At 43.6% G+C, this 20,239-nt stretch overlaps 2 protein-coding genes across 3 annotated transcripts; both read left to right on the top strand.

Moving 5' to 3' along the window:
* Positions 1 to 1,690: 1,690 nt before the first annotated feature.
* On the top strand, positions 1,691 to 7,479 carry LOC127226381 (gamma-crystallin D). Of its 2 annotated transcripts, XM_051190363.1 has the most exons (4): positions 1,691 to 1,760; positions 5,683 to 5,938; positions 6,026 to 6,268; positions 7,143 to 7,479. In XM_051190363.1, the coding sequence occupies exons 2-4, from the start codon at positions 5,930 to 5,932 to the stop codon at positions 7,413 to 7,415; spliced, it is 525 nt and encodes a 174-aa protein (XP_051046320.1). In that variant the 5' UTR covers positions 1,691 to 1,760; positions 5,683 to 5,929; the 3' UTR covers positions 7,416 to 7,479. The 2 variants fall into 2 exon arrangements, with proteins under 2 accessions (XP_051046320.1, XP_051046319.1); XM_051190362.1 differs by lacking the exon at positions 1,691 to 1,760 and having other exon boundaries at positions 5,520 to 5,938.
* A 10,045-nt stretch (positions 7,480 to 17,524) lies between these two features.
* On the top strand, positions 17,525 to 19,739 carry LOC127226382 (gamma-crystallin E). Its single transcript, XM_051190364.1, has 3 exons — positions 17,525 to 17,533; positions 17,621 to 17,863; positions 19,467 to 19,739. Exons 1-3 carry the CDS (start codon positions 17,525 to 17,527, stop codon positions 19,737 to 19,739), a joined length of 525 nt encoding a protein of 174 aa, XP_051046321.1.
* Positions 19,740 to 20,239: the final 500 nt, after the last annotated feature.

Raw genomic sequence — 20,239 nt, 5'->3', positions numbered from 1 at the left:
GTATGCAGCACTGTGCAGAGCTGTATGGTGTGTTTAAAATGTAATACAGTGTGGAGTTATATTAGGTCAATATCATATTCTGGTTCACAGCTTGGTTGTGTGCATTGTTTGAAGGTTCCCTAAATCACTGTATCTTTTCTCTATCGGTTGTTGGGCTTTTATACACAAAGATACAAACATCATTCATTATACATAGACTCTTATGATGACATGCCATAATTTCAGGAGAGTAGTGAAAGTTGTTTGATTGCCTTTTAACTTTATTCCTAAGGACTGCCCAATGATTAACTATTGAGATAGACTCTCTACTGTTTATTGATCACCTATCATGGAATTGCTATATGTAGCATTGGGGATGAAAAAACACTAAAAAGTTCCTTCACTCACAGGGTTAGATACAGAAATACTGTTCAATACTAATTCAAATAGTAAGATACAATCTTTATCCTTTGTTTGTTTGTTTGTTTGTTTTTGTATTTTGAGATGGGGTTTCTCTGAGTAGCTTTGGAGCCCGTCCTGGAACTCGCTCTGTAGGCCAGGTTGAAAATCATCTTTTTAAGTCCCTTACTAGATCTGGCTATGGTGGCACAACTATATAAGCCTATTACTCTGCAAGCTGAGGCAGGGGGGTCACAGCAAGCATGAAGCCAGCCTGGGCTGTGTAGTGAGTTCCAGGCTAGCCTAGGCTACACATTGAGACCCTCACAACAAACAAACAAACCAATATCAAGTACTAATTAATATAGTATTTGGGTACTTTTAATTCCAATGTACTTTCAGAATCATCCCATGACAAACTTCTAGGGGAAACTGAGTCATGCATATTTCCCCTGCTATGTGTTTATATTATCTTTAACATTTCGGAGATAGAAAGTATTTACTGAGCACAAAATACTCATTTTTGAGTTTGGGGTTTTTGTTTTTTATGGTTTGTTTGGTGTTTTTTGTTTGTGTGTTTGTTTGTTTTGTTTTGTTTTGTTTTATATTTTGTTTCATTTTGTTTTGTTTCTAAGACAGGGTTTCTCTGTGTAACTTTGGGAGCCTCTCCTGAAACTTACTCTGTAGACCAACCTGGCCTTGAACTCACAGAGATCTTCATGCCTCTGTGTCCTGAATGTTGGGATTAAAGACATATACCACCCCTGCCTGGTCAAAATACTCATTTAAAAATTCTTTATCCACTTCATTGGAACTTCCTTGTTTTCTAGTCTGGAGAAACATCCCAAGTGAGTACAGTTTCCAGAGAATGAAAAACTGTCCTTGCTACAGGGACCAGACAGAAACTGGAAGATTGCACTGTAGACATAGGACATCCTGCCTTCAGCCTCCTGCTGCTTGCTCCTTGAGGTTCCCACTCCTTGGTTGTCCCTCCAATCCCTACAGGTTCCTCTGTTCCCATCTCTAAACCACTGGGGTGCAGGCAAAGAGAGTCTTCCAATGCTCCTTTACAGTTTAGAAATAAGCTTTATCAGTGACTCAGCACAGCCTGGGCTCCTTCGATAACAACATTTAAGGTTCACATATCACTCTTCTAAAGGATCAGCTTTCAGAAGGGGTCCAGGTGCTTTAAGTGGCCCATTTTTTGTCTTCCTCTCATGACAAGTTACAAAGAGTTTGCCATTTCTTTCAAATTCCCAGAGAGCTATGCTCCCTTCACTATCACAGCCTCTCCTGATGATGACAAGTCTCACTCAGCAAAAGGTTTGAGGATAACAAGAACAAAGGGAGGAAGATATCAGAGTAACACTGCAACATTTAAGGTGAAGTGGCATGCAAAGCAAGAAAATAAGCTGTTTATAAGAGGTGTGTGTGTGTGTGTTGTCCCTTAGCCCTGGATGACCTTAAACTCAGCAATCCCTATTACCTCTGCTTCCCAAGTACTCGAATTATTGGCATAAGGAAGATCATTGCTTTGAAGGTATTTTATTTTTTTTAAACATGTATCCTATAAGAAGTCTCTATCCTAGACAAATTAAGTCTGTAGAGAAAAATAAAACACTAGTTTTGTTGAATTAAGTAAGGCATCAGAGTCTCACAGCTAGTCAGAAGAAACAATGATGCCCCAGCTCAAGTGGGCCAAAGGTCATGGAGGAGTGAATTTCCAGAGCAGTTCTAGGATTGGACTTGGAAACCTTACAAGCAGATGGACTAGTCCAAATGTTCATCCTGTTTTGCTTTACATTCTTGAAACTAAGCAGTTCTCAAGGTTTTACGTTTACCGAACCGATTTTCTTCGAACAGAACCAACCTAATAGTGCCATTTTGTTTTGTTTTGTTTGTTTTTGGGTGAGCAAAGACTTTTAAAACAAAAGCAAAATTGAAACGAATCACTCTCTCTTCTTACACTCTTTCAGGACACATTTACAAAAGGCCATTTAACCTCCATGAATATAAAAGCCCCTAATAAAGGATGCTTTTGTCCAAGTTCCCACAATTGGCAGCTGTACTTGATTTGGTTTTCTCAAAGGGTCGAGCAACAGAGTTTGAGACAGGATCTCTCTATGTTTCCCTGACTGGCATTGAACTCACTTTGTAAATCAGGCTGGCCTCAAACTCACAGAGCTCTGCCTGCCTGTATCTCAGACATCAATATAACCAGCTGAGTTTGAAAAACTGTTATATGGAGTTGCAAGTTGATAACTTTAGGTGCCAAGTAAATGACATAAATATGTGAGGGGGGAAAGTTTTAAGACAGCAAGGAATGATTGGGGGTAAATATAAAAATAAAAACTATAAAAATATTGAATGAACCTGCTCAAGTGCAGGCTGCTCCAGCCAGAAGACATCTGCATCCCGCCAAATCATCATCAGAGGCTTCTTCATCCAGCAACTGATGGAAGCAGGTGCAGAGACCCACAGCCAAACCTTAGACAGAGCCCCAAAGATGAGGGGGAGGAAGGATTGTAGGAGCCAGAGGGGTCAAGGACACCAGGAGAATACGGAATCAACTAAGCAGGGCTCATAGGGTCTCACAGAGACTGAAGTGGCATCCGCAGAGCCTGAATGGGTCTGACCTAGGTCCCCTACATATATGTCATGATTGTGTAGCTTGGTGTTCTTGTGGGAGTTCACGCAGTGGGAATGGGGGCTGTCTCTGATCCTCTTGACTGCTTGTGGGACCCTTTTTCCTGCCACTGCGTTGCCTCCTCCTGCCTTGATCTAAGGGTTTGTCTAGTTTTATAGTAACTTGTTGTGGTATGACTGGTTGATATCCCTGGGAAGGCTGCTCTTTTCTGAAGGGATATGGCGGGCGAGTGGATCAAGGGGAAAGGGAGGCAGGGAGCCTGGGAGGAGTGGAGAAAGGAGAAACTGCTGTCAGGATGAATTGTATGAGAAAGAAAATAAATAATAAATAAATAGGAAAACTCTTAACTCAAAACAAAAAGAATGATTTTAAAAATAAACTTAAAAATACACAAAATTACAGAAAGTATAAGCCTAGCAGTGGTGGCACACACCTTTAATACTAGTGCTTGGGAGGCAGAGGCAGGAGGATCTCTGTGAGTTTGAGCCCATCCTTATCTACAGAATGAGTTCCAAAACAGCCAACACAGAAAAACTCTGTCTTAAAAAACAAAAAACAGAAAGTATGGACCAATCCAAACATTCCCCTAAATGCCACACGGAAGTACATCAGCTTCCACAGCCCTTGAGGCACCAGTTCTCACCTTCAGGCTAATGTGAAAACTGGGGAGACTCCCAATCCACAGACTCTACAGTAACACCTATGTGTCCCCTCTCTCCTCAGAAAAACACCTTAGCATTGTGAAGCCTGGAAAAAACGAGAGAAGGAAAACCCCAAGAAGGATGAATATCACATTTTTCTCCTCCCCAGTGAAACAAGACTTGGATTCATAAAATAGGTTACACCCAGATACCAGAAATTCTATTCTCACATACTTATGGACCGGCATAAACCACACATTCTATTGATGGCACATATAGCTTGAACTAGCTTGAAGTTCTCTCTTCTAACAATGTTTTTTTTTAAATATCACTTAAATATCTAGGGCTTGACCATGGGTCCCTTCCTGGATCAGACAATACTTGAGGCAATGACACATGTTCATCTCCAGCTTCCCCCTTCAGTAGCCTTCCCAGTGACCTGAGACAGCTTGTGAAGAGCTCTGTGAAGAGCTCACATACTATGTTCAACATGTGGGCATTGGGTCTTATATAACCTTGTCACTTATGGAACTTTTTGCCAGCATTTAAACAGAGCCATATATTGGCCCAACCTTGAGTTTTTCTGCTCTATAAGAAGTCTGGGATGTTGCCCTTGTTTGTTCAGCCCCAGACTGAAATAAAGCTTTCACATGACCAAGACATTTTCCTTGTTTGGACCCTACAGATGTGTTCTAAATATAGTTTTATACCAACAAAAGCCCTCCCGCCATGTACACACATATCCCTTTATGCACCTTCCTGATCCATCCCATCTAAACTTTTTGGTACTATGATGAAGAGTTTCCTCTTTACAGTGTTTGCCAATCAACACTTCTCCCCCAGAACCCAAGACTCAGAAACAACTCTGACAAATGTAATGTTGCTCTCAACTTAAGCTTCATTATTGAAAATGTTCCGATAACAATGGTTATCTGTGGGAGATATCCTGTCATAAGTGAATTTGTAACATGTGTCTATATATCAGAAAGCCAGAATCCAGAAAATAATAACTGAATGCATCGCACCACACATAGTCAGAGCTTCAATGCATACGTGCCAATGTACAAAGATGGCTGAGTCACAGGCAAGGCAAGGTCCCTCTATGGGGCGAAAGAAGTGTGAGTAATTCTTTCAACATGAAAGGAGATAGACTCAGCAGTCATCTTCCACTCGGGTGCTCTTTCCACTCCATCAAACTTCTCCAAGCCAATAAATTCCCTGTAAAGCCTTCCTAGAGTCCCCACTCCTAGACCTTCGTCCCTTCCAGTCCTGCAGCATTCCAGCCCAGCCCCGATCCTCTAAGTCATTTCCTCTGGATCAAACGCTCTGTTTACCCTTGTCTCCCACATAACAAAGGCAGCGCCCAGATCCCACCAGAGCTGTGTACCTTGGGAGTTGGTTTTACTTTATAGCCTAAGGCCTGATGAGTTTGGGGGTTCCAATGGATTGGGTTTTCCCACTTCCTCAGACCGACTTTTCCTTTTAGTTGTAAGGTTAAACATCTTAAAACTAATTTCCTTTTCAGTTGCAGAAACACACACACACACACACACACACACACACACACACACACACACACACACACTGCTAAAAGGAACAGTCTACTTTGCCTCCAGCGGGCAACAAAGTCACAAACAAATACTGTGTTTGCTTGTTTGGAATTTTGGTTTGCTTTGGCTTTTTTTCCATAGTGAAAGTGTGAAAATCTGGGAACTCCCTTGATAAAATAGTCCCAGTTTCTTACACCCTTTAATTTTAAACGTCTTGACTTGATTTTTTCAACATTCAGTTGAGTCTATTAATTTCCTGTTAATTCATGTTCAAGTTGGGGCATCCACAAGTAGTATAGCAGGTCTTACCAGCAATTTATATTTACCTCATCAAGACTCTCTGCTCCCCACTTACCCGTTTTTGTTTTGCCCAACTATACAAAGAAGAGTGTGTTCTATCTATGAAATGGCTGAAGCCCTGCTTCTATTATTAAATAAACAATGTGCCAAATTACTTTTTTTCAAGCAATCTCAATAGCATCAGCTAGTGATAGCAACCCGAATACTCCAGAGAGAATAGGACCAAAACCCACAATGAGTCCCGTGGGCTATGACAGCAAAGAGAAAAGAGGAGAACATCAAAGTGCCCTGCCCCCCGCGGGGCCCTTTTGTGCTGTTCCTGCAAACGCAGCAGACCTCCTGCTATATAGACCCTGCGCGCCCAGCCATACACACCCAACAGCACCATCCCATCCGAACCGACTCCACCAGCCATGGGGAAGGTGAGCCCAGAGCACCCAGGGCCTGGGGAGGGTCCTGCCCTGGGGTCCATGCCACATCAGGTCTCTGAGCCCTGCCTTGCCTTACAGATCACCTTCTATGAGGACCGCGGCTTCCAGGGCCGCCACTATGAGTGCAGCAGCGACCACTCCAACCTGCAGCCCTACTTCAGCCGCTGCAACTCTGTGCGCGTGGACAGTGGCTGCTGGATGCTCTATGAGCAGCCCAACTTCACAGGCTGCCAGTACTTCCTGAGGCGTGGGGACTACCCTGACTACCAGCAGTGGATGGGCCTCAGTGACTCTGTCCGTTCCTGCCGCCTCATCCCCCACGTGAGTTTGTATTCTGATCAAGACTTAGTACCCTGACTGCAGGTTAAACGTTAGACGTAGGGCTGAGCCTGTTGAGGGGAAAAAAAGATCCATAAAAGCTAGAATTGATTAGTTCATAGTCACTCATCCCAACATATACACACTGAAAAGCTAAGTGTTACCTAGTTGCAAATTGGTTGGTTTTTGTGGGGTAGGAACGCATTGGCAGCATCCGGCCCTTATATACGAAATCGAAACCCTGTGTTGCAATCATTTAGTATGGAACAATAGAAAGATAAAATGCGCTGTACTACACCGTGGCTCCTGAACACAGAAGTAATATGTCTAACCCCTCTTTGCTCTTTCCATGCCCTCCTTGGATATCCAGGGTTTCCTCCATCTAGTCTAGTCACAGTGCTTTCCCTCCACTCAGAGGAGCACAGATGTTTTATAGATGTGCCACTTCTATTTCAAGTGTTTTAAAATGCCAACGCTCATGAAGAACTACCCTTGGGCTTACTGATTTTATCTCCTCATGTTTTCCTCATTCTATTTATAAATTATTAACTGAGCAGTCACCGTTGCCTGAGACTTTCGGTATTTAATATCTTAATATAAGAACATGCCCCCAAATGGCAAACCTCAGGTAGCAGCAGGCTGTTGAAGGCCAGGGTTTCTGTGTGGGACTCACTTCACAGCACGCTGCAGAGGGGGTTCCCATGCCCCTCTCCTTCCATTGGTTCACACTTTGTGGTCTTAGAAAAATCACGGAATCCGCCCACACTGTGGCAAGTTTATAAGTAGTCTGGGTAATTAATGTGTTGATCATCTATTTCAAACGGCCCGAGGCAAGTGAGGCCATCCTGAGGCTTTTCTCTGTTTCTGGGCCTGCCAGGCCGGCTCTCACAGGATCAGACTATATGAGAGGGAAGACTACAGAGGCCAGATGGTAGAGTTCACCGAGGACTGCCCCTCTCTCCAGGACCGCTTCCACTTCAGCGAGATCTACTCCCTCAATGTGCTGGAGGGCTGCTGGGTCCTCTACGAGATGCCCAACTACCGGGGGCGGCAGTACCTGTTGAGGCCCGGGGAGTACCGGCGCTACCACGACTGGGGCGCCATGAATGCCAGGGTGGGCTCTCTGAGGAGAGTCATGGATTTCTATTGAGATTTCTTACTCTACCCTTTCTCCATCTGGAAGTTAATAAAATATTTTCTGTGTGTTCCTGGCACTGATTCGCTTCTGTTTTTCCTTTTTTATTATCTCCTGTCTGTGTTTATTGGTTCAAAACAAGGTCACTCTATATAGCCCATGCTAGCCTCAAACTTGTGATCCTGTGTGTATGCACATGCATGTATATGTGTGTGTGCACGTGTGTGTATGTGTGTGTGTGTAATGTGTGTGCATGTGTGCAACCTATATATACAGAGTCTTGAGATTAACCTGGTTGTTTACTTGGGAGCCATCTACTTTGGGTCCCTTTAAAACAGGCCTCTTGCTGACCTGGCCTAATACATAGGCCAGAATGACTGGCCAAAGGGGCCCAGAGAGATTCCTCTCACATACCATAATACTTAGGTTACAAGCACCAGCTACCAGGCCAGGACTGTCCAGTGGGCCTAGGAATGAAACTCGCCCTCATGATCACAAAGCAAGTATTATATGGATTGAGCCATCTCTCTAGTCCAAACCTAAGATGCTTTTAATTCAGCCTTCCCACTTTAGAATTACAGATGTGCACCACCCTGTCCAGCACATTATTTTGCTTAAATGTGAATGCACACCACATACATACATACATACACACACACCTCACACACATACGAAAACACCACACACATACCACATACACAGACACACACATAACACATACAACCACACACACACACCACACACCCACAGACATCATAAACACATACCACACCATACATACACACACACATCACAAACATACTACATACACACGCACACACACACACACACACAGAGAGAGAATGCAAGTGGAAACCAAAATGTGCAATCCATGGGTAACAATTCTCACAGTAGAGGGACACTCTCATATGAAGAGCACTTTACAGTTTATAACATATTCATGGACTGGAGGACTACCTCAGAGGTTAAGGGCACTTTTGAGGACCCTGGTCAAGTTCCGAGCACCAATATGGTAGCTCACAGCTGTCTGTAACTCTAGTTCCAGAGGATATAATGCCCTCTTTTGACATAGGCAGGTACATGTTGTAGATACACACATGCAGTCAAAACACTCATATAAAATAAAAGCTTTTAAAATCTCTTAAAAAGTAAAAGCAGAATACCATCACACCACTATTTCATTTGAGTCTTCAGCCTTTGAAATACGTGTTGCTTCACTGATGGGAGCTGAAGCAGATTTGGAAGCACACCCAAAGCTTAGGAAGAACTTGGGAAGTCCTATAGAGGAGTGGGAGGAAGGATTGGAGGACCCAGACATCAATACGGACACCAATAGGGCACACTCACAGAATCAACTGACCAGGACTCATGGGGGCTGGCAGAGTTCAGGAAGTCTGTAGTGGTCTGACCTAAGTCCCCTGCATACATGTTATGATTGTGTAGCTCGGTGTTCTTGTGAGATTCCTAACAGTGGGAGCAGGGGCTGTCTCTGACTCTTTTGCCTACTTGTAGGACCCTTTTCTTACTATCAGGCTGCCTTGTCCAGCCTTGATGTGATAGTATGTGCCTGGTCTCACTGTAGCTTGCTATGTCATGATTGGTTGGTTGATGCTGTCCCTGGGATGCCTTGCTCTTGTCTGAGGGGAGGTGGGGGGTAGGGGGAAACTTCGGGAAGAGGGGAAATGTGCAGGGAGACTGGGGGAGGGAAGGAAGGGGAAACTGTGATGGGTATGTAATACACAAGAGAAGAATTAAAAAAAAAAAAAAACTTGTTGCTTCAAACAAGATGGTTAGAAATCTCCTCTATGTTCAGTTTCTTTGAGGACTGACCACCCGGAAACCAAGGTTCAAAGAGAGTGTCCCTATTTTGAAATCAGGTTTCTAAGACTAGGGACCCTTAAGTGACTTCAAAATCTCTGTCTCTGTGTCTCTGTCTCTCTCTCTCTGTCTCTCTCTCTCTCTCTCTCATGTGGCTGGATGTCTTGTCTGCATGTATGTCTGTGCACCACTTACATTACTGGTGCCCACAGAGGCTGTGTGTCCCCTGGAACTTGAGTTACAGACAGTTGTGAACTGCCGTGTGGGTTCCGGAAATAGACCCAGGCTTCCTGGGAAGAGCAGCCAGAGCTCTTAACCACTGAGCCACCCGTCCAGGCCTTTCAGAGCACTTCTGATTCCCCAGAAATTGTGTGAAAAGAATGAGTTTGCAAATCTCTGCCAGGCTCCCTCTCTGTGTGGTGCTCACCTAGCACCAATGTGGCTATGGGAAGGTAAAGTGGAGGAACATACAGAGTAGAGAGGGCACTTGCCTGAGAGGGCAGATGCTCTAGCAGTACATCCCCTGTACTTCAGTCACCTCACATCAAGAAGGTGACACTTGGAAAGGAAAGGACATAAAGATTCCAGATATGCTGACCTTGATGTCCTCAAAGATCTGAATCATTACCAACAACCATAACCTGGAGACATCTTGTAATGAGGGTAAAATAGGCCCATGTGTGCACAGCCCCGTGAAGTGCATTTTCTATTGTTAGTGCAAAGTGTAGCTGAGATAGCATGGGAACAAGCTTTTTTCTTCAGAAATTACTGGGTTTCATTATGGAACCAGGAAGATTCATATCAAAGTAGTGACAGCACAGACTTCTGATTCCTACCATGGGATCAATGCAAACAACCAATCAAAAATTGAATTTAAGCACATGGATACTCGATAGCTTCATCCCCCTTGTTTAGACAAAGCACATATATGTTTATACAATCTTGTACACACACAACATGTGCTAGCCGACTATGTATAATGTTCTAGAAAACTAAGACCTGTATTCATTTACGTTGCCTCTCTTCTTGCATCTTACTTTTACTATCTTCTCTTCTGTTGTACTGCTGTGTGTGTGTGTGTGTGTGTGTGTGTGTGTGTGTGTATCCTTCTAAGTGCATAAACCATAAACACTGACTCACCTGATTGCATCATTTCTCTCCTCCACAGGATGCTAAAAGTCTGGTACCATGAACTTGGCCAAACACCCTTGACTAAGAAGGTCATAGCCCCTAGTTGGAAAGCTCCCACTGTTACTTTTTCTAAATAGATATGATGTACCTGTTGGATTGCCTTCTAAATAATTATCTTTAATCCCCTAGATTAGTGTTACTACCGGCTTTGCTCAGAGGAGTTTCTTTTTTGCAGTGAGCAGCAATAGCTGCAGAGAGAGATGCATGACTAGTCAAAGCCAGGAGAATAAGTGACTATTGAATACTCAGCCATAAGTAGGGCCTCTACATGGCACTACCCAAGGCTCAGGGAACATTGTGGAAAAGAGAGTAGAAAAACTGTAAGAGCCTTGGGAGAGGTGAAGTATGGTAGAATGTTATCTTTCCATCATAGGCATGTGTCTTAGTTAAATTTCTATTGCTACGCTAAAACACCAGTGGTAAGGCAACTTATAAAAGAAAATGTTTTTAAGTTGGCTCATGATTTCAGAGGGTTAGAGTCTGTGATGGCAGATTGAGGAAACACCTGGGAGCTCTTGGTGTAACCATAAGCTAGAGACAGTGAGAGAGAGCACTGGGTATCACATGAGTCTTTTGAAACCTCAAAATCCACACCCTGTGACACACTTCCTCCAACAAGGCCAAATCTCCTAATCCTTCTCAAATAGTTCCACCAACTGGGAACCAAGGACTCAAATATATGAGCTTATGAGGGCCATTGTCATTCAAACCACCACACAGGGCACTTCTGAACTCACACCTGCATGAGAAATGCATAAGATCAATATCCTGTCCAGGAATTGGGAGGGGTCCAAGAGACTCACTAATGGTTGCTGGGGGATAGAGAAATTTCTTATATTGCTTTCAATGCCTTTCACCCAACCTTAATGAAACCTTGATGACTCATTGGTCTGTCAGAGAGTAGGAGAAAGGCAGAGAGAGAGAGAGAGAGAGAGAGATGAAAGTAGAAGAGGGATGAACAAGCTGGGAAGAAGATACATTCTATACTATAAATCTATAAAAATATCATAATGAAATCTATTATTATGTATAATTAATGTATGCTAATTAAAAAGACAATGTTTTTAAGTATTTAAAAAGGGCCTGAGACCTAAAGACAACAACAACAACAAAAAAAAAAAAACCTGTTTCTTTGAGAAACTAGCCCCAAGTCATCAGTTTAGCTTTATTATCTAACTGCAGCCACCCTTGCTCTCACCTCTACACACAACAAATGACTCCACTGCCCTTTGCCCTTCCTCAAATCTTGCCCTCACCTGGACTACTCTTTTCCACCTGCCTGCTGAGCTGCTAGTCCTCCACCTAGTCTTTCCAAGCAGCTCAAAATACCCTAATCCCACAGCCAGGATGAGACCGGAGTTGGTTGGACTGTTTTAGAATTAAGAGTAGCAAGTCCATTTTAAATAGACAAGCAAGGTGGAAGCCTGTTGCTTCATGGATTAGAAGCCCTGGGGTAGCACCAGAATTAGGGATAGCTGATCCATCAGGTTGACAATAACAGCAAGGCCTCAGGTGTTGTGTCCCGCCTTAACCAACATCTCTGTCATCCTGAAACTGGTAGGTATCCTTGGTAACCAAGGGTAGGTGTAAAATGCAACTGAGTTTAATACACAAGAAAGGATGAGTGAAGGAGAACACTAAGAGCAATCTTTATCCGTAGTGACAACTGTGCCTAGAGCACACATTCCCAAGTTTAAAGAGGACCTTAAAATATCAGATTCTAGAGAGTGATATATATCAGAAGAAAGTGAATAAATAAAGATTGAGGGAGGAAATACAAGGTGAGAAAGACACTAACAGAAAAGAAAATTTTAAATACTGATGTTATTATTTTACATACTATTAAACACAGAGAAAAATTTAATTCTTAATACTTTTTAATTCATTTATAATCCTTGGAATTCACAACCTACTAAGGGAGGACAATTGAGATGGAGCCTACAGTTGGCACTTTCAAAGTTCCTTAGTTGTGATAATAGAGCGTGTCATGAGGGACTGGAGACATTTAATGCTGGTTGGCATTTAAGAACACTTACTGCTCCAGTCTGGTCTACAGAGCAAATTCCAGGACAGCCAAAAGCTGCTCAAAAAAAAAAAAAAAAAAAAAAAATCCTGTCTCAAAAACAAACAAACAACCCCCAAAATAATGAAAAGAGTAGTTGTTGCTCTTCTAAAAGACCTGAGTTCAGTTCCCAGCACCCACATGGTGGTTCACAACTCTCTGTAACCCCAGGCCCAGGGGATCCAATCCATCTTCTGACCTCCACTGTCACTGAACATGCATGTTGCATGTACATTCACTCACACACACACACACACACACACACACACACACACATACATATGAAGTAAATAAATATTTTTCAAAAAAGAATGTTGTCAGAACAGCAGAGAAGCCAGGCACAGGTATACTACAAGCCTGTAGTCTCAACATTTTTAAGACCAGCATGCCCAAGGCCAGCATCCTCAAGGCCAGCCAGGGTGATCTAAAAAAAAAAAAAAAACCAGTGTCTTATAAACAAAATAACAACAAAAATAAGGCAGGAGAGAAAAAATGAGAACTAATTTTAGATCCAGTGTCCTAGGAAACAAATTCTGAAAATAGAAAGCCATATATGCAAAGTGTTTATTTGAATAATAGTCATAGTAATAAAGAATTAGAAATGGCCAATCTAGGAGGGAAGGAGAGGGAACTGGGATTGATGTGTGAAATAAGAAAAAAATTATATATATATATATATATATATATATATACATATATATGAAATGCCCAATCTTTTGTAGTACAGGAGTAGTAAACTAAAGCACTTTTTTTAAATAATGAACACGAGTATTTCTGAGAGAATACTTAGGGAATCATAGTCTGGAAGATGTTTGATATAGTTGTAGCTAACATTTAAAAATTTTAAATTATATTTATGATATAATCACCACCTAAACATTTTATTTATGTTTGCTGAAATGCAACAGTGTTTTTCTTTTTTGTTAGTGTGCACTGTATAAAGTAACTGGTTTCATTATGACATTTTCTTGCATGCATGTGATGTATTTAAATCACATTCATACCACCCTCTTTATCCTTTCTTATTCCCATGTCCCCCCCCACTCAAACTGGTCCTCTTCCTCTATCCAAATAGTCCCTCCTTATACTTTTACATCTTTTTTTAGGATCTAGATTCTGTCCATGAGAAAAAAAATATGCAATATTTGCCTTTCTAAGCCTGAATGATAGACTACCTGTTCTATCCATTTCCTTGCCGATGACATGATTTCATTCTTCTTTTGGTTGAATAAACTTCATATAACACTTTCTTTAGCCATTCATCCATTAATGGGCAATAAGCTGATTCCATAACTGAGCTACAATAATGGTTCCATGATAATCAAGGATATGAAGTGCAACAAAATATTAATATAGTTTATTGCATGTGTGAGTGTGGTATATGTGCATAATATATGTGAGAGGGTCACGTAGAAGCATCTGATATTCTCCTCTGTCACTCCCTGCCTTATTCCTTTGAGTCAGGGTGCCCCCCCAAATCTGGAGCTCTTGTTTTTTTCAGCAAGGCTGCCAGTCAGCCCCTACAATCCTCCTGTCTCCTCTTACACACAGCACTGAGTTTACAGGTTGCATGAGACCACACCTTATTATTACATAATAAGACCACAGCTTATTGTATAGGTCCTAGAATCTGAATTCAGATCCTCATAGTTGTACAATAAGCACCATTAGCCAAGGAGTTATCTTTCCAGTCCCCAGTAAGAGTAGTTTTCAAATGAAGCGCCTGTTACTGTTTTGATTTTGAAGTAAAATATTTCCATCACCCAAATGTTGACACACAGATAAAAATTTAAAAATAAACAATGTTACTCTTAATTTGTCTTCCCATGGAAGTAAGTGCTGTGTGAACATGGTTGACATCTTGACTCATATGATTTTAAGAGTGTCTTATGCATCATGATGTTTGATATCACCACTATCTACCTCTAGAAATTTGCAACATTCCAGACTACAATTCTGCCCTATAAAATATCAGCTCCCCATTTCCCAAAGCCCAACATCTGAGAAGCATCATTCATTTTATTTGCTGTCTTTGCATCAGACCATCTTAGGTATCTCAAATAAATGGAATTGTAGCATTTTTGTTTTGTCGTGTGTGGCTTCTTCAATTTAGTTTAATATATTTTCTCTGCTGAGTGACCTTAACATTCTTATGAAAGTGCTTTTGAAAACACACACAAGGCCTTTTTTTCCCCCACGATTCCTGACTCTGTTCCATTGGTCTACAAGTCTGGGTTTACACTGGTACCACACTATTTTATTACCATCGTTTGTAGTGAATTTTAGAATCGGGAACTATGTTCTTTTCCAAATTTGTTTTGGCTGTTTGGGTCCTTTGAGATGTCAGGAGAATCTCAGGCTACAGTTTTCTATTTCTGGATAAAAGATTGCTGGGTTTTGATAGAGTTACCTTGACTCTGTAGGTTATTTTTGTGACATCTAAACGATCTTAATATTCCAATACACAAGCAGAAGATTCATTTCTACATGTTTATAACTTCTTTACTTTTATGGTCAGAAGTGTTTTTTGCAGTTTTATGTTTAATATACTTACTTTCTCCCCCTTAACATATGCTGAACATTTTCTATATTCTTACATAAATCCTCAGGTTTTAGAGCAACTCATCAAACAAATATTTCGTAATTTACTTAATTAACATACTGTTCAGGACATTTCTCATATCTATTTTTAGATACAACTGTCTTTGTATACACCTTTAACTATTTCCTTCAGACAGATTCTAGAGATGTACATATTAGGTCAAAAGAATAAGGACTGGAATTTTAAAAGAATATACAAACACAGGCAGTGGGGGTGGTGCATGCCTTTAATCCCAGCATTCTGGAGAGGCAGGTGGATCTCTGTGAGTTCTAGGCCAGCCTGGTCTACAGAGCAAGTTCTAGGATGGCCAGGGCTACATAGAGAAACCCTACCTCAACACATACAGCGCGCGCGTGCACACACACACACACACACACACACACACACACACACACACACGGAAGGAAGGAAGCAAGGGCTGGAAAAACAGAGCAATTATGAACCCTTACTGCTCTTCCAGAAGACTCAAGTCCCAGAACACTCAGAGTGACTCATAACCACTCATTTAAGGAGCTAAAGCCTCATTTTCTGACTATTGCAAGCACTGGGTGTACATGTAGTGCATATCCATACATGCAGGCAATTTAAAATTATAAATAAATAATAAAAATGTATATCAGCGGTACCTTGTTTTGGTACAAGACTGTGATTTTTATTTTTTTCTCCTTCTGCTCCCAAATTTTTTTTTTTTTTTTTTTTGGCAGGGTTTCTCTGTGTAGCCTTGGCTGTCCTGGAACTAGCTGTGTAGACTAGGCTGGTCTTGAACTCACACAGATCCACCAGCCTCTGCCTCCTGAGTGCTGGGATTAAAGGCGTGCACCACCACCGCCAGGCTCCCAAATTAATAATTTTTAAAAGAAAATATGTGACCAGGCTTGTTAAATCTAGGAATAAATCCAGATGATTTTGTTCTGGGAAAACAATTTTGAGTATGGGACCCAGACACTAAGAGCCCCTACTTAGGAAAGAGACTGTGTTTGAGACACAGGCTGAAGAGCAGCTTCCTCAGAGGCTGTGGTTCTCCAGGACAAGGGAGAAGGAAATTTTGTTTTCCATTGACTGCTAAAGGAGCAGGCTTGCCTGTCACAATTAGATGGGAGGGTCAGCTGACACCTGCTGGTAGAAGCATCTTGCATTGCTCAGGACAGCCCCACACACCAGAAGGTTTCAGCCCAAATGCCAGCATTGCACCAAGGCTAAGAAGCCTTTCTTTAAAGAGAGTGAGGTACCTGTGGCTGTTGGGAGTCATGAGGACAGGAAGAGAGAGTCCAACCCCTATAGCCATTGCATTCACTATCGGACACTCAGGGTTTGCTCCAGGGTGATGAAGGTAGAGTCTTTGCAAGACTGTGTGATTCCAAACGTCCTCCTTCCAAATCCCTTGCATTTATCGGCAGCCAGAACTGGCTCTGAGACCAGGCTGGTCTCGGATTTATAGAGCTCCACCTGCCTCTGCCACCCGAGTGCTGGGATTAAAGGCCTGTGCCACCATGGCCCAGCGTAGGTAGAGTCTTTGAAAGGTTGTGTGATTCCAAGCGTCCTCCTTACAAATCCCTGACATTTATCATATGCCAGAACAAACTGGGTTAACTTTTCAGCAGAACGTTAAGGACAAACTTACCACGGTTATAATGATTAGTCACCCCATGAGCCCCAAAGCTGAGAGTCTCACTGACTGCGCTGTGAGAGGCATGGGTGATGAGGCCCCAGAAGATGGGGGTGGCTGCACTCACACTCCAAGGAACAGAGCTGAGGTGTCTGAACATCGTTTCTTTAGTTAGGCACACCTTCCTGTCACTTTAGCATTAGCTCTCTAGTTCCCAGCTGACCAACACAGAGCTTATAAGCTCTTTTTGTTTGGTAGGTTTTGTAAATTAGACTGGCCTCGAACTCACAGAGATCTGCCTGCCTCTGCTTCAAGAGTGAGCCACCATGCCCGCTGTAAGAAAGTTCTTAAAGACAGAGCAGAGTCCCATAGACCCCCATCATCCTGTGGAGAGAAGGTGCAGTCACACCTACCTTCCACTTTCCCTGTGAAGCGCTGTCAGGCCGGGTAACTAGCCTGCATTGGTATTCAAATACACATTGTCTGAATTTGTAAAAGGTAGCCAAAACATTTCATTACAAATGTTAACGAGTTAAGCACCTTCGCTCCATTTCAGTTTCCCAAATCGGCTTCATTTAAAGGCCAGAGCGGCATCAAGTGACCCTTTTAACCAGGTCAGTGATTCGTCATCCATTCGAAAGCTCTGGAGAGGCTAAGGGAAAACATACAATAACCCACACCTCCCCCACAGTCATTATATAGAAAGGAGAGAAAGTGCCCAGTCCCACCGCGTGCCCCTTTTGTGCTGTTCCTGCAAACGCAGCAGACCTCCTGCTATATAGACCCTGCGCGCCCAGCCATACACACCCAACAGCACCATCCCATCCGAACTGACTCCACCAGCCATGGGGAAGGTGAGCCCAGAGCACCCAGGGCCTGGGGAGGGTCCTGCCCTGGGGTCCATGCCACATCAGGTCTCTGAGCCCTGCCTTGCCTTACAGATCACCTTCTATGAGGACCGCGGCTTCCAGGGCCGCCACTATGAGTGCAGCAGCGACCACTCCAACCTGCAGCCCTACTTCAGCCGCTGCAACTCTGTGCGTGTGGACAGTGGCTGCTGGATGCTCTATGAGCAGCCCAACTTCACAGGCTGCCAGTACTTCCTGAGGCGTGGGGACTACCCTGACTACCAGCAGTGGATGGGCCTCAGTGACTCTGTCCGTTCCTGTCGCCTCATCCCCCACGTGAGTCCCTTCCTAGTGGCCCCTGATCTACAGTCAGTTAGGTGTTGCTAAGCAGCTAGTGACATCTAAGGTGAGCTAAGGCCGGTGACAGGGGGTGGGGTGGAAGTGGCTGTCATCTTCCTTCTGGCTCTGTGTCCTATATGCTTACTAAGTTCTCCAAGGGCCCCCTGAAAAACATGTCTGAAGTTCTCCACTGGCCATTTTCATTTACTTTGCTGAAATCAAATTCGCCAGAACTGGAATAAACAGCACTGTTTGGTTCTGAGCCTCTGGGCCATGGGCATGAATACCAACAGGCTGCTCGGTGGATTAAGGCTGTTCACCCTGCTTCTGACTTCGTGTACTTATCAGGCCTGATCATACAGGGCTGAGCTGATGGGCATAGCCGGGTTACATAACACCTGCCAAGGGATGGGGAAAAGGAAGTCCAGGGCTTCAGCGACATCCCACTGTCATCCAAAGGAAGCCCCAACAGTCTGGATCCCATCTAATATGGGGAACATATCACCTGTGTGAGATTGAAATCAGATATTAGGCACTGCCTCCCCCTCCCCCCATCTACCTAGCCACCCCATACCCTTCCTCCTGCTCCTTTCCGCCACTCAAAGCACTGGCCTTTAGCTTTCTCATAAAAAAAAAAGAACATCTCGTCATAAGGCCTGCTCTCTGTGTGACAGGCTGTCCTGAGGACCAAATTCGTCTGCACATGTGTGAGTCCTTTGCAGAGCCGAACACCGGCCCAGCAGAAGGTGCCTTACCAGCAGCTGCTCATTCCCTTTGCCAGGAGACCCCTTCCTACAGTAGGTTGTGAGGATGGGAAAGACCCTGAGACAAGAGCTCCTGCTAGGAAGGAGCAGGGACACTGACCTTGCATTGCTCTAAAGGGTGACTCTGGCCCCTTTGGGATCTTTCATTATTGGTGTTACCCAAAACTGATTGACCAGAGGACAGGTCAGAGCTGAGAGTTGGACCCCAATCTTTAGGCTATCCTTTCTTTACAGCCTTTGAGAGTACCAGGGTCTCAAAGAAAGATGGGGGGGGAGATATCTGATCTGGGTTGAGCTTTCTTCTTGAATTGCTCCATCCTCTTCATGAGGAAGAGGCAATTTGACTTCCTCTCTCTCCAGTTTCTCCTAATGCTACTGAGATTCAAGATGGTGGCTTTTGCTAAGGATATATTTGGTTTTTCATTGTAATACCAAATCATTTTTGTACCTTCCAAAAAGAGCCTCAGACCACCATGAATCTAGGGGAACAAATATAAATATAAATATAAATATAAATATATATAAAAAATATATATATATATATTTCCTTACAAATGGCGCTGAGGAGGGTCATCAGTGCGTAGATAGCAACATCAGAAAATTTCATGGAGTGTCGTTTACATCAAAGGAAAGTGGGTGGTGGTGACCTCTTGAGTCTCACTGTGTACAGCCTCCTGGGCTATGCAGTGTAGTGCTGGTATCAGTGCCTTTCTTCCAAGGCAGTCACCTTTGGTATAGAAAAGGTAAGGAGCCCATCCCCCAGGCAGCCCGTGCTGGATTGCCCAGCTCAGGTCAGGTTTTCTGACATCCCCTTGTCTACTCTGCGTGTCACACAGTCCAGCTCTCACAGGATCAGGATCTACGAGCGCGAGGACTACAGAGGTCAGATGGTGGAGATCACCGACGACTGCTCCCACCTCCAGGACCGCTTCCACTTCAGTGACTTCCACTCCTTGCACGTGCTGGAGGGCTGCTGGGTCCTCTACGAGATGCCCAACTACCGGGGGCGGCAGTACCTGTTGAGGCCCGGGGAGTACCGGCGCTACCACGACTGGGGCGCCATGAATGCCAGGGTGGGCTCTCTGAGGAGAGTCATGGATTTCTACTGAGATTTTTTTACTCTACCATTTTCTCCATCTGGACATTAATAAAATATTTCCTGTGTGTTTCATGCAATAAAGGAGTCATCTGTTCCTTTCGCCCTCAGTGGGAGGGGGCAGCAAAACGACAGCCAGAAATGATGTGGCTGATCTCGTACACATTGGTGGGTGGGAAAGCAAGGGCAGATGAGGAAGCAAGCAACTTCAGGCATCACAGATTTTCGTGGGGAGCGGGGAGGAAGGGATGCGAGGCTTCTCTATAAGCATCAGATCCTGCCTTCTGTTTACTAGCCGGGGTGGCTTTAGGACCAGGCAGAGGGGCTTGAAAAGTTTCCCTTTTGGGTCCACCGTTGGCCCATACTAAAGCAACCAGTGAGGAGTCAGTTCGAGAACATTCGGAGAGCCATATCCATCTTTCCTACCTGGCCATTACTGGAGCAGGGGGGCAAAGGGGAGGGCAGTCAAGAATCTAGAGGGGAAAAAACATGACTATATTTCTAGAAACAAAA

This window comes from Phodopus roborovskii, unplaced genomic scaffold (genome assembly GCF_943737965.1).
Source record: "Phodopus roborovskii unplaced genomic scaffold, PHOROB, whole genome shotgun sequence".
Taxonomy (NCBI): domain Eukaryota; kingdom Metazoa; phylum Chordata; class Mammalia; order Rodentia; family Cricetidae; genus Phodopus; species Phodopus roborovskii.
This window is presented reverse-complemented; position numbering and strand designations above follow the sequence as displayed.

Bases quoted from the DNA above. Each gene is read 5' to 3' on its own strand.
- LOC127226381 (XM_051190363.1), top strand. The intron at 6,269-7,142 runs GTGAGTTTGTAT...TGGGCCTGCCAG, and splicing joins CCTGCCGCCTCATCCCCCAC to GCCGGCTCTCACAGGATCAG.
- LOC127226382 (XM_051190364.1), top strand. The intron at 17,864-19,466 runs GTGAGTCCCTTC...CGTGTCACACAG, and splicing joins CCTGTCGCCTCATCCCCCAC to TCCAGCTCTCACAGGATCAG.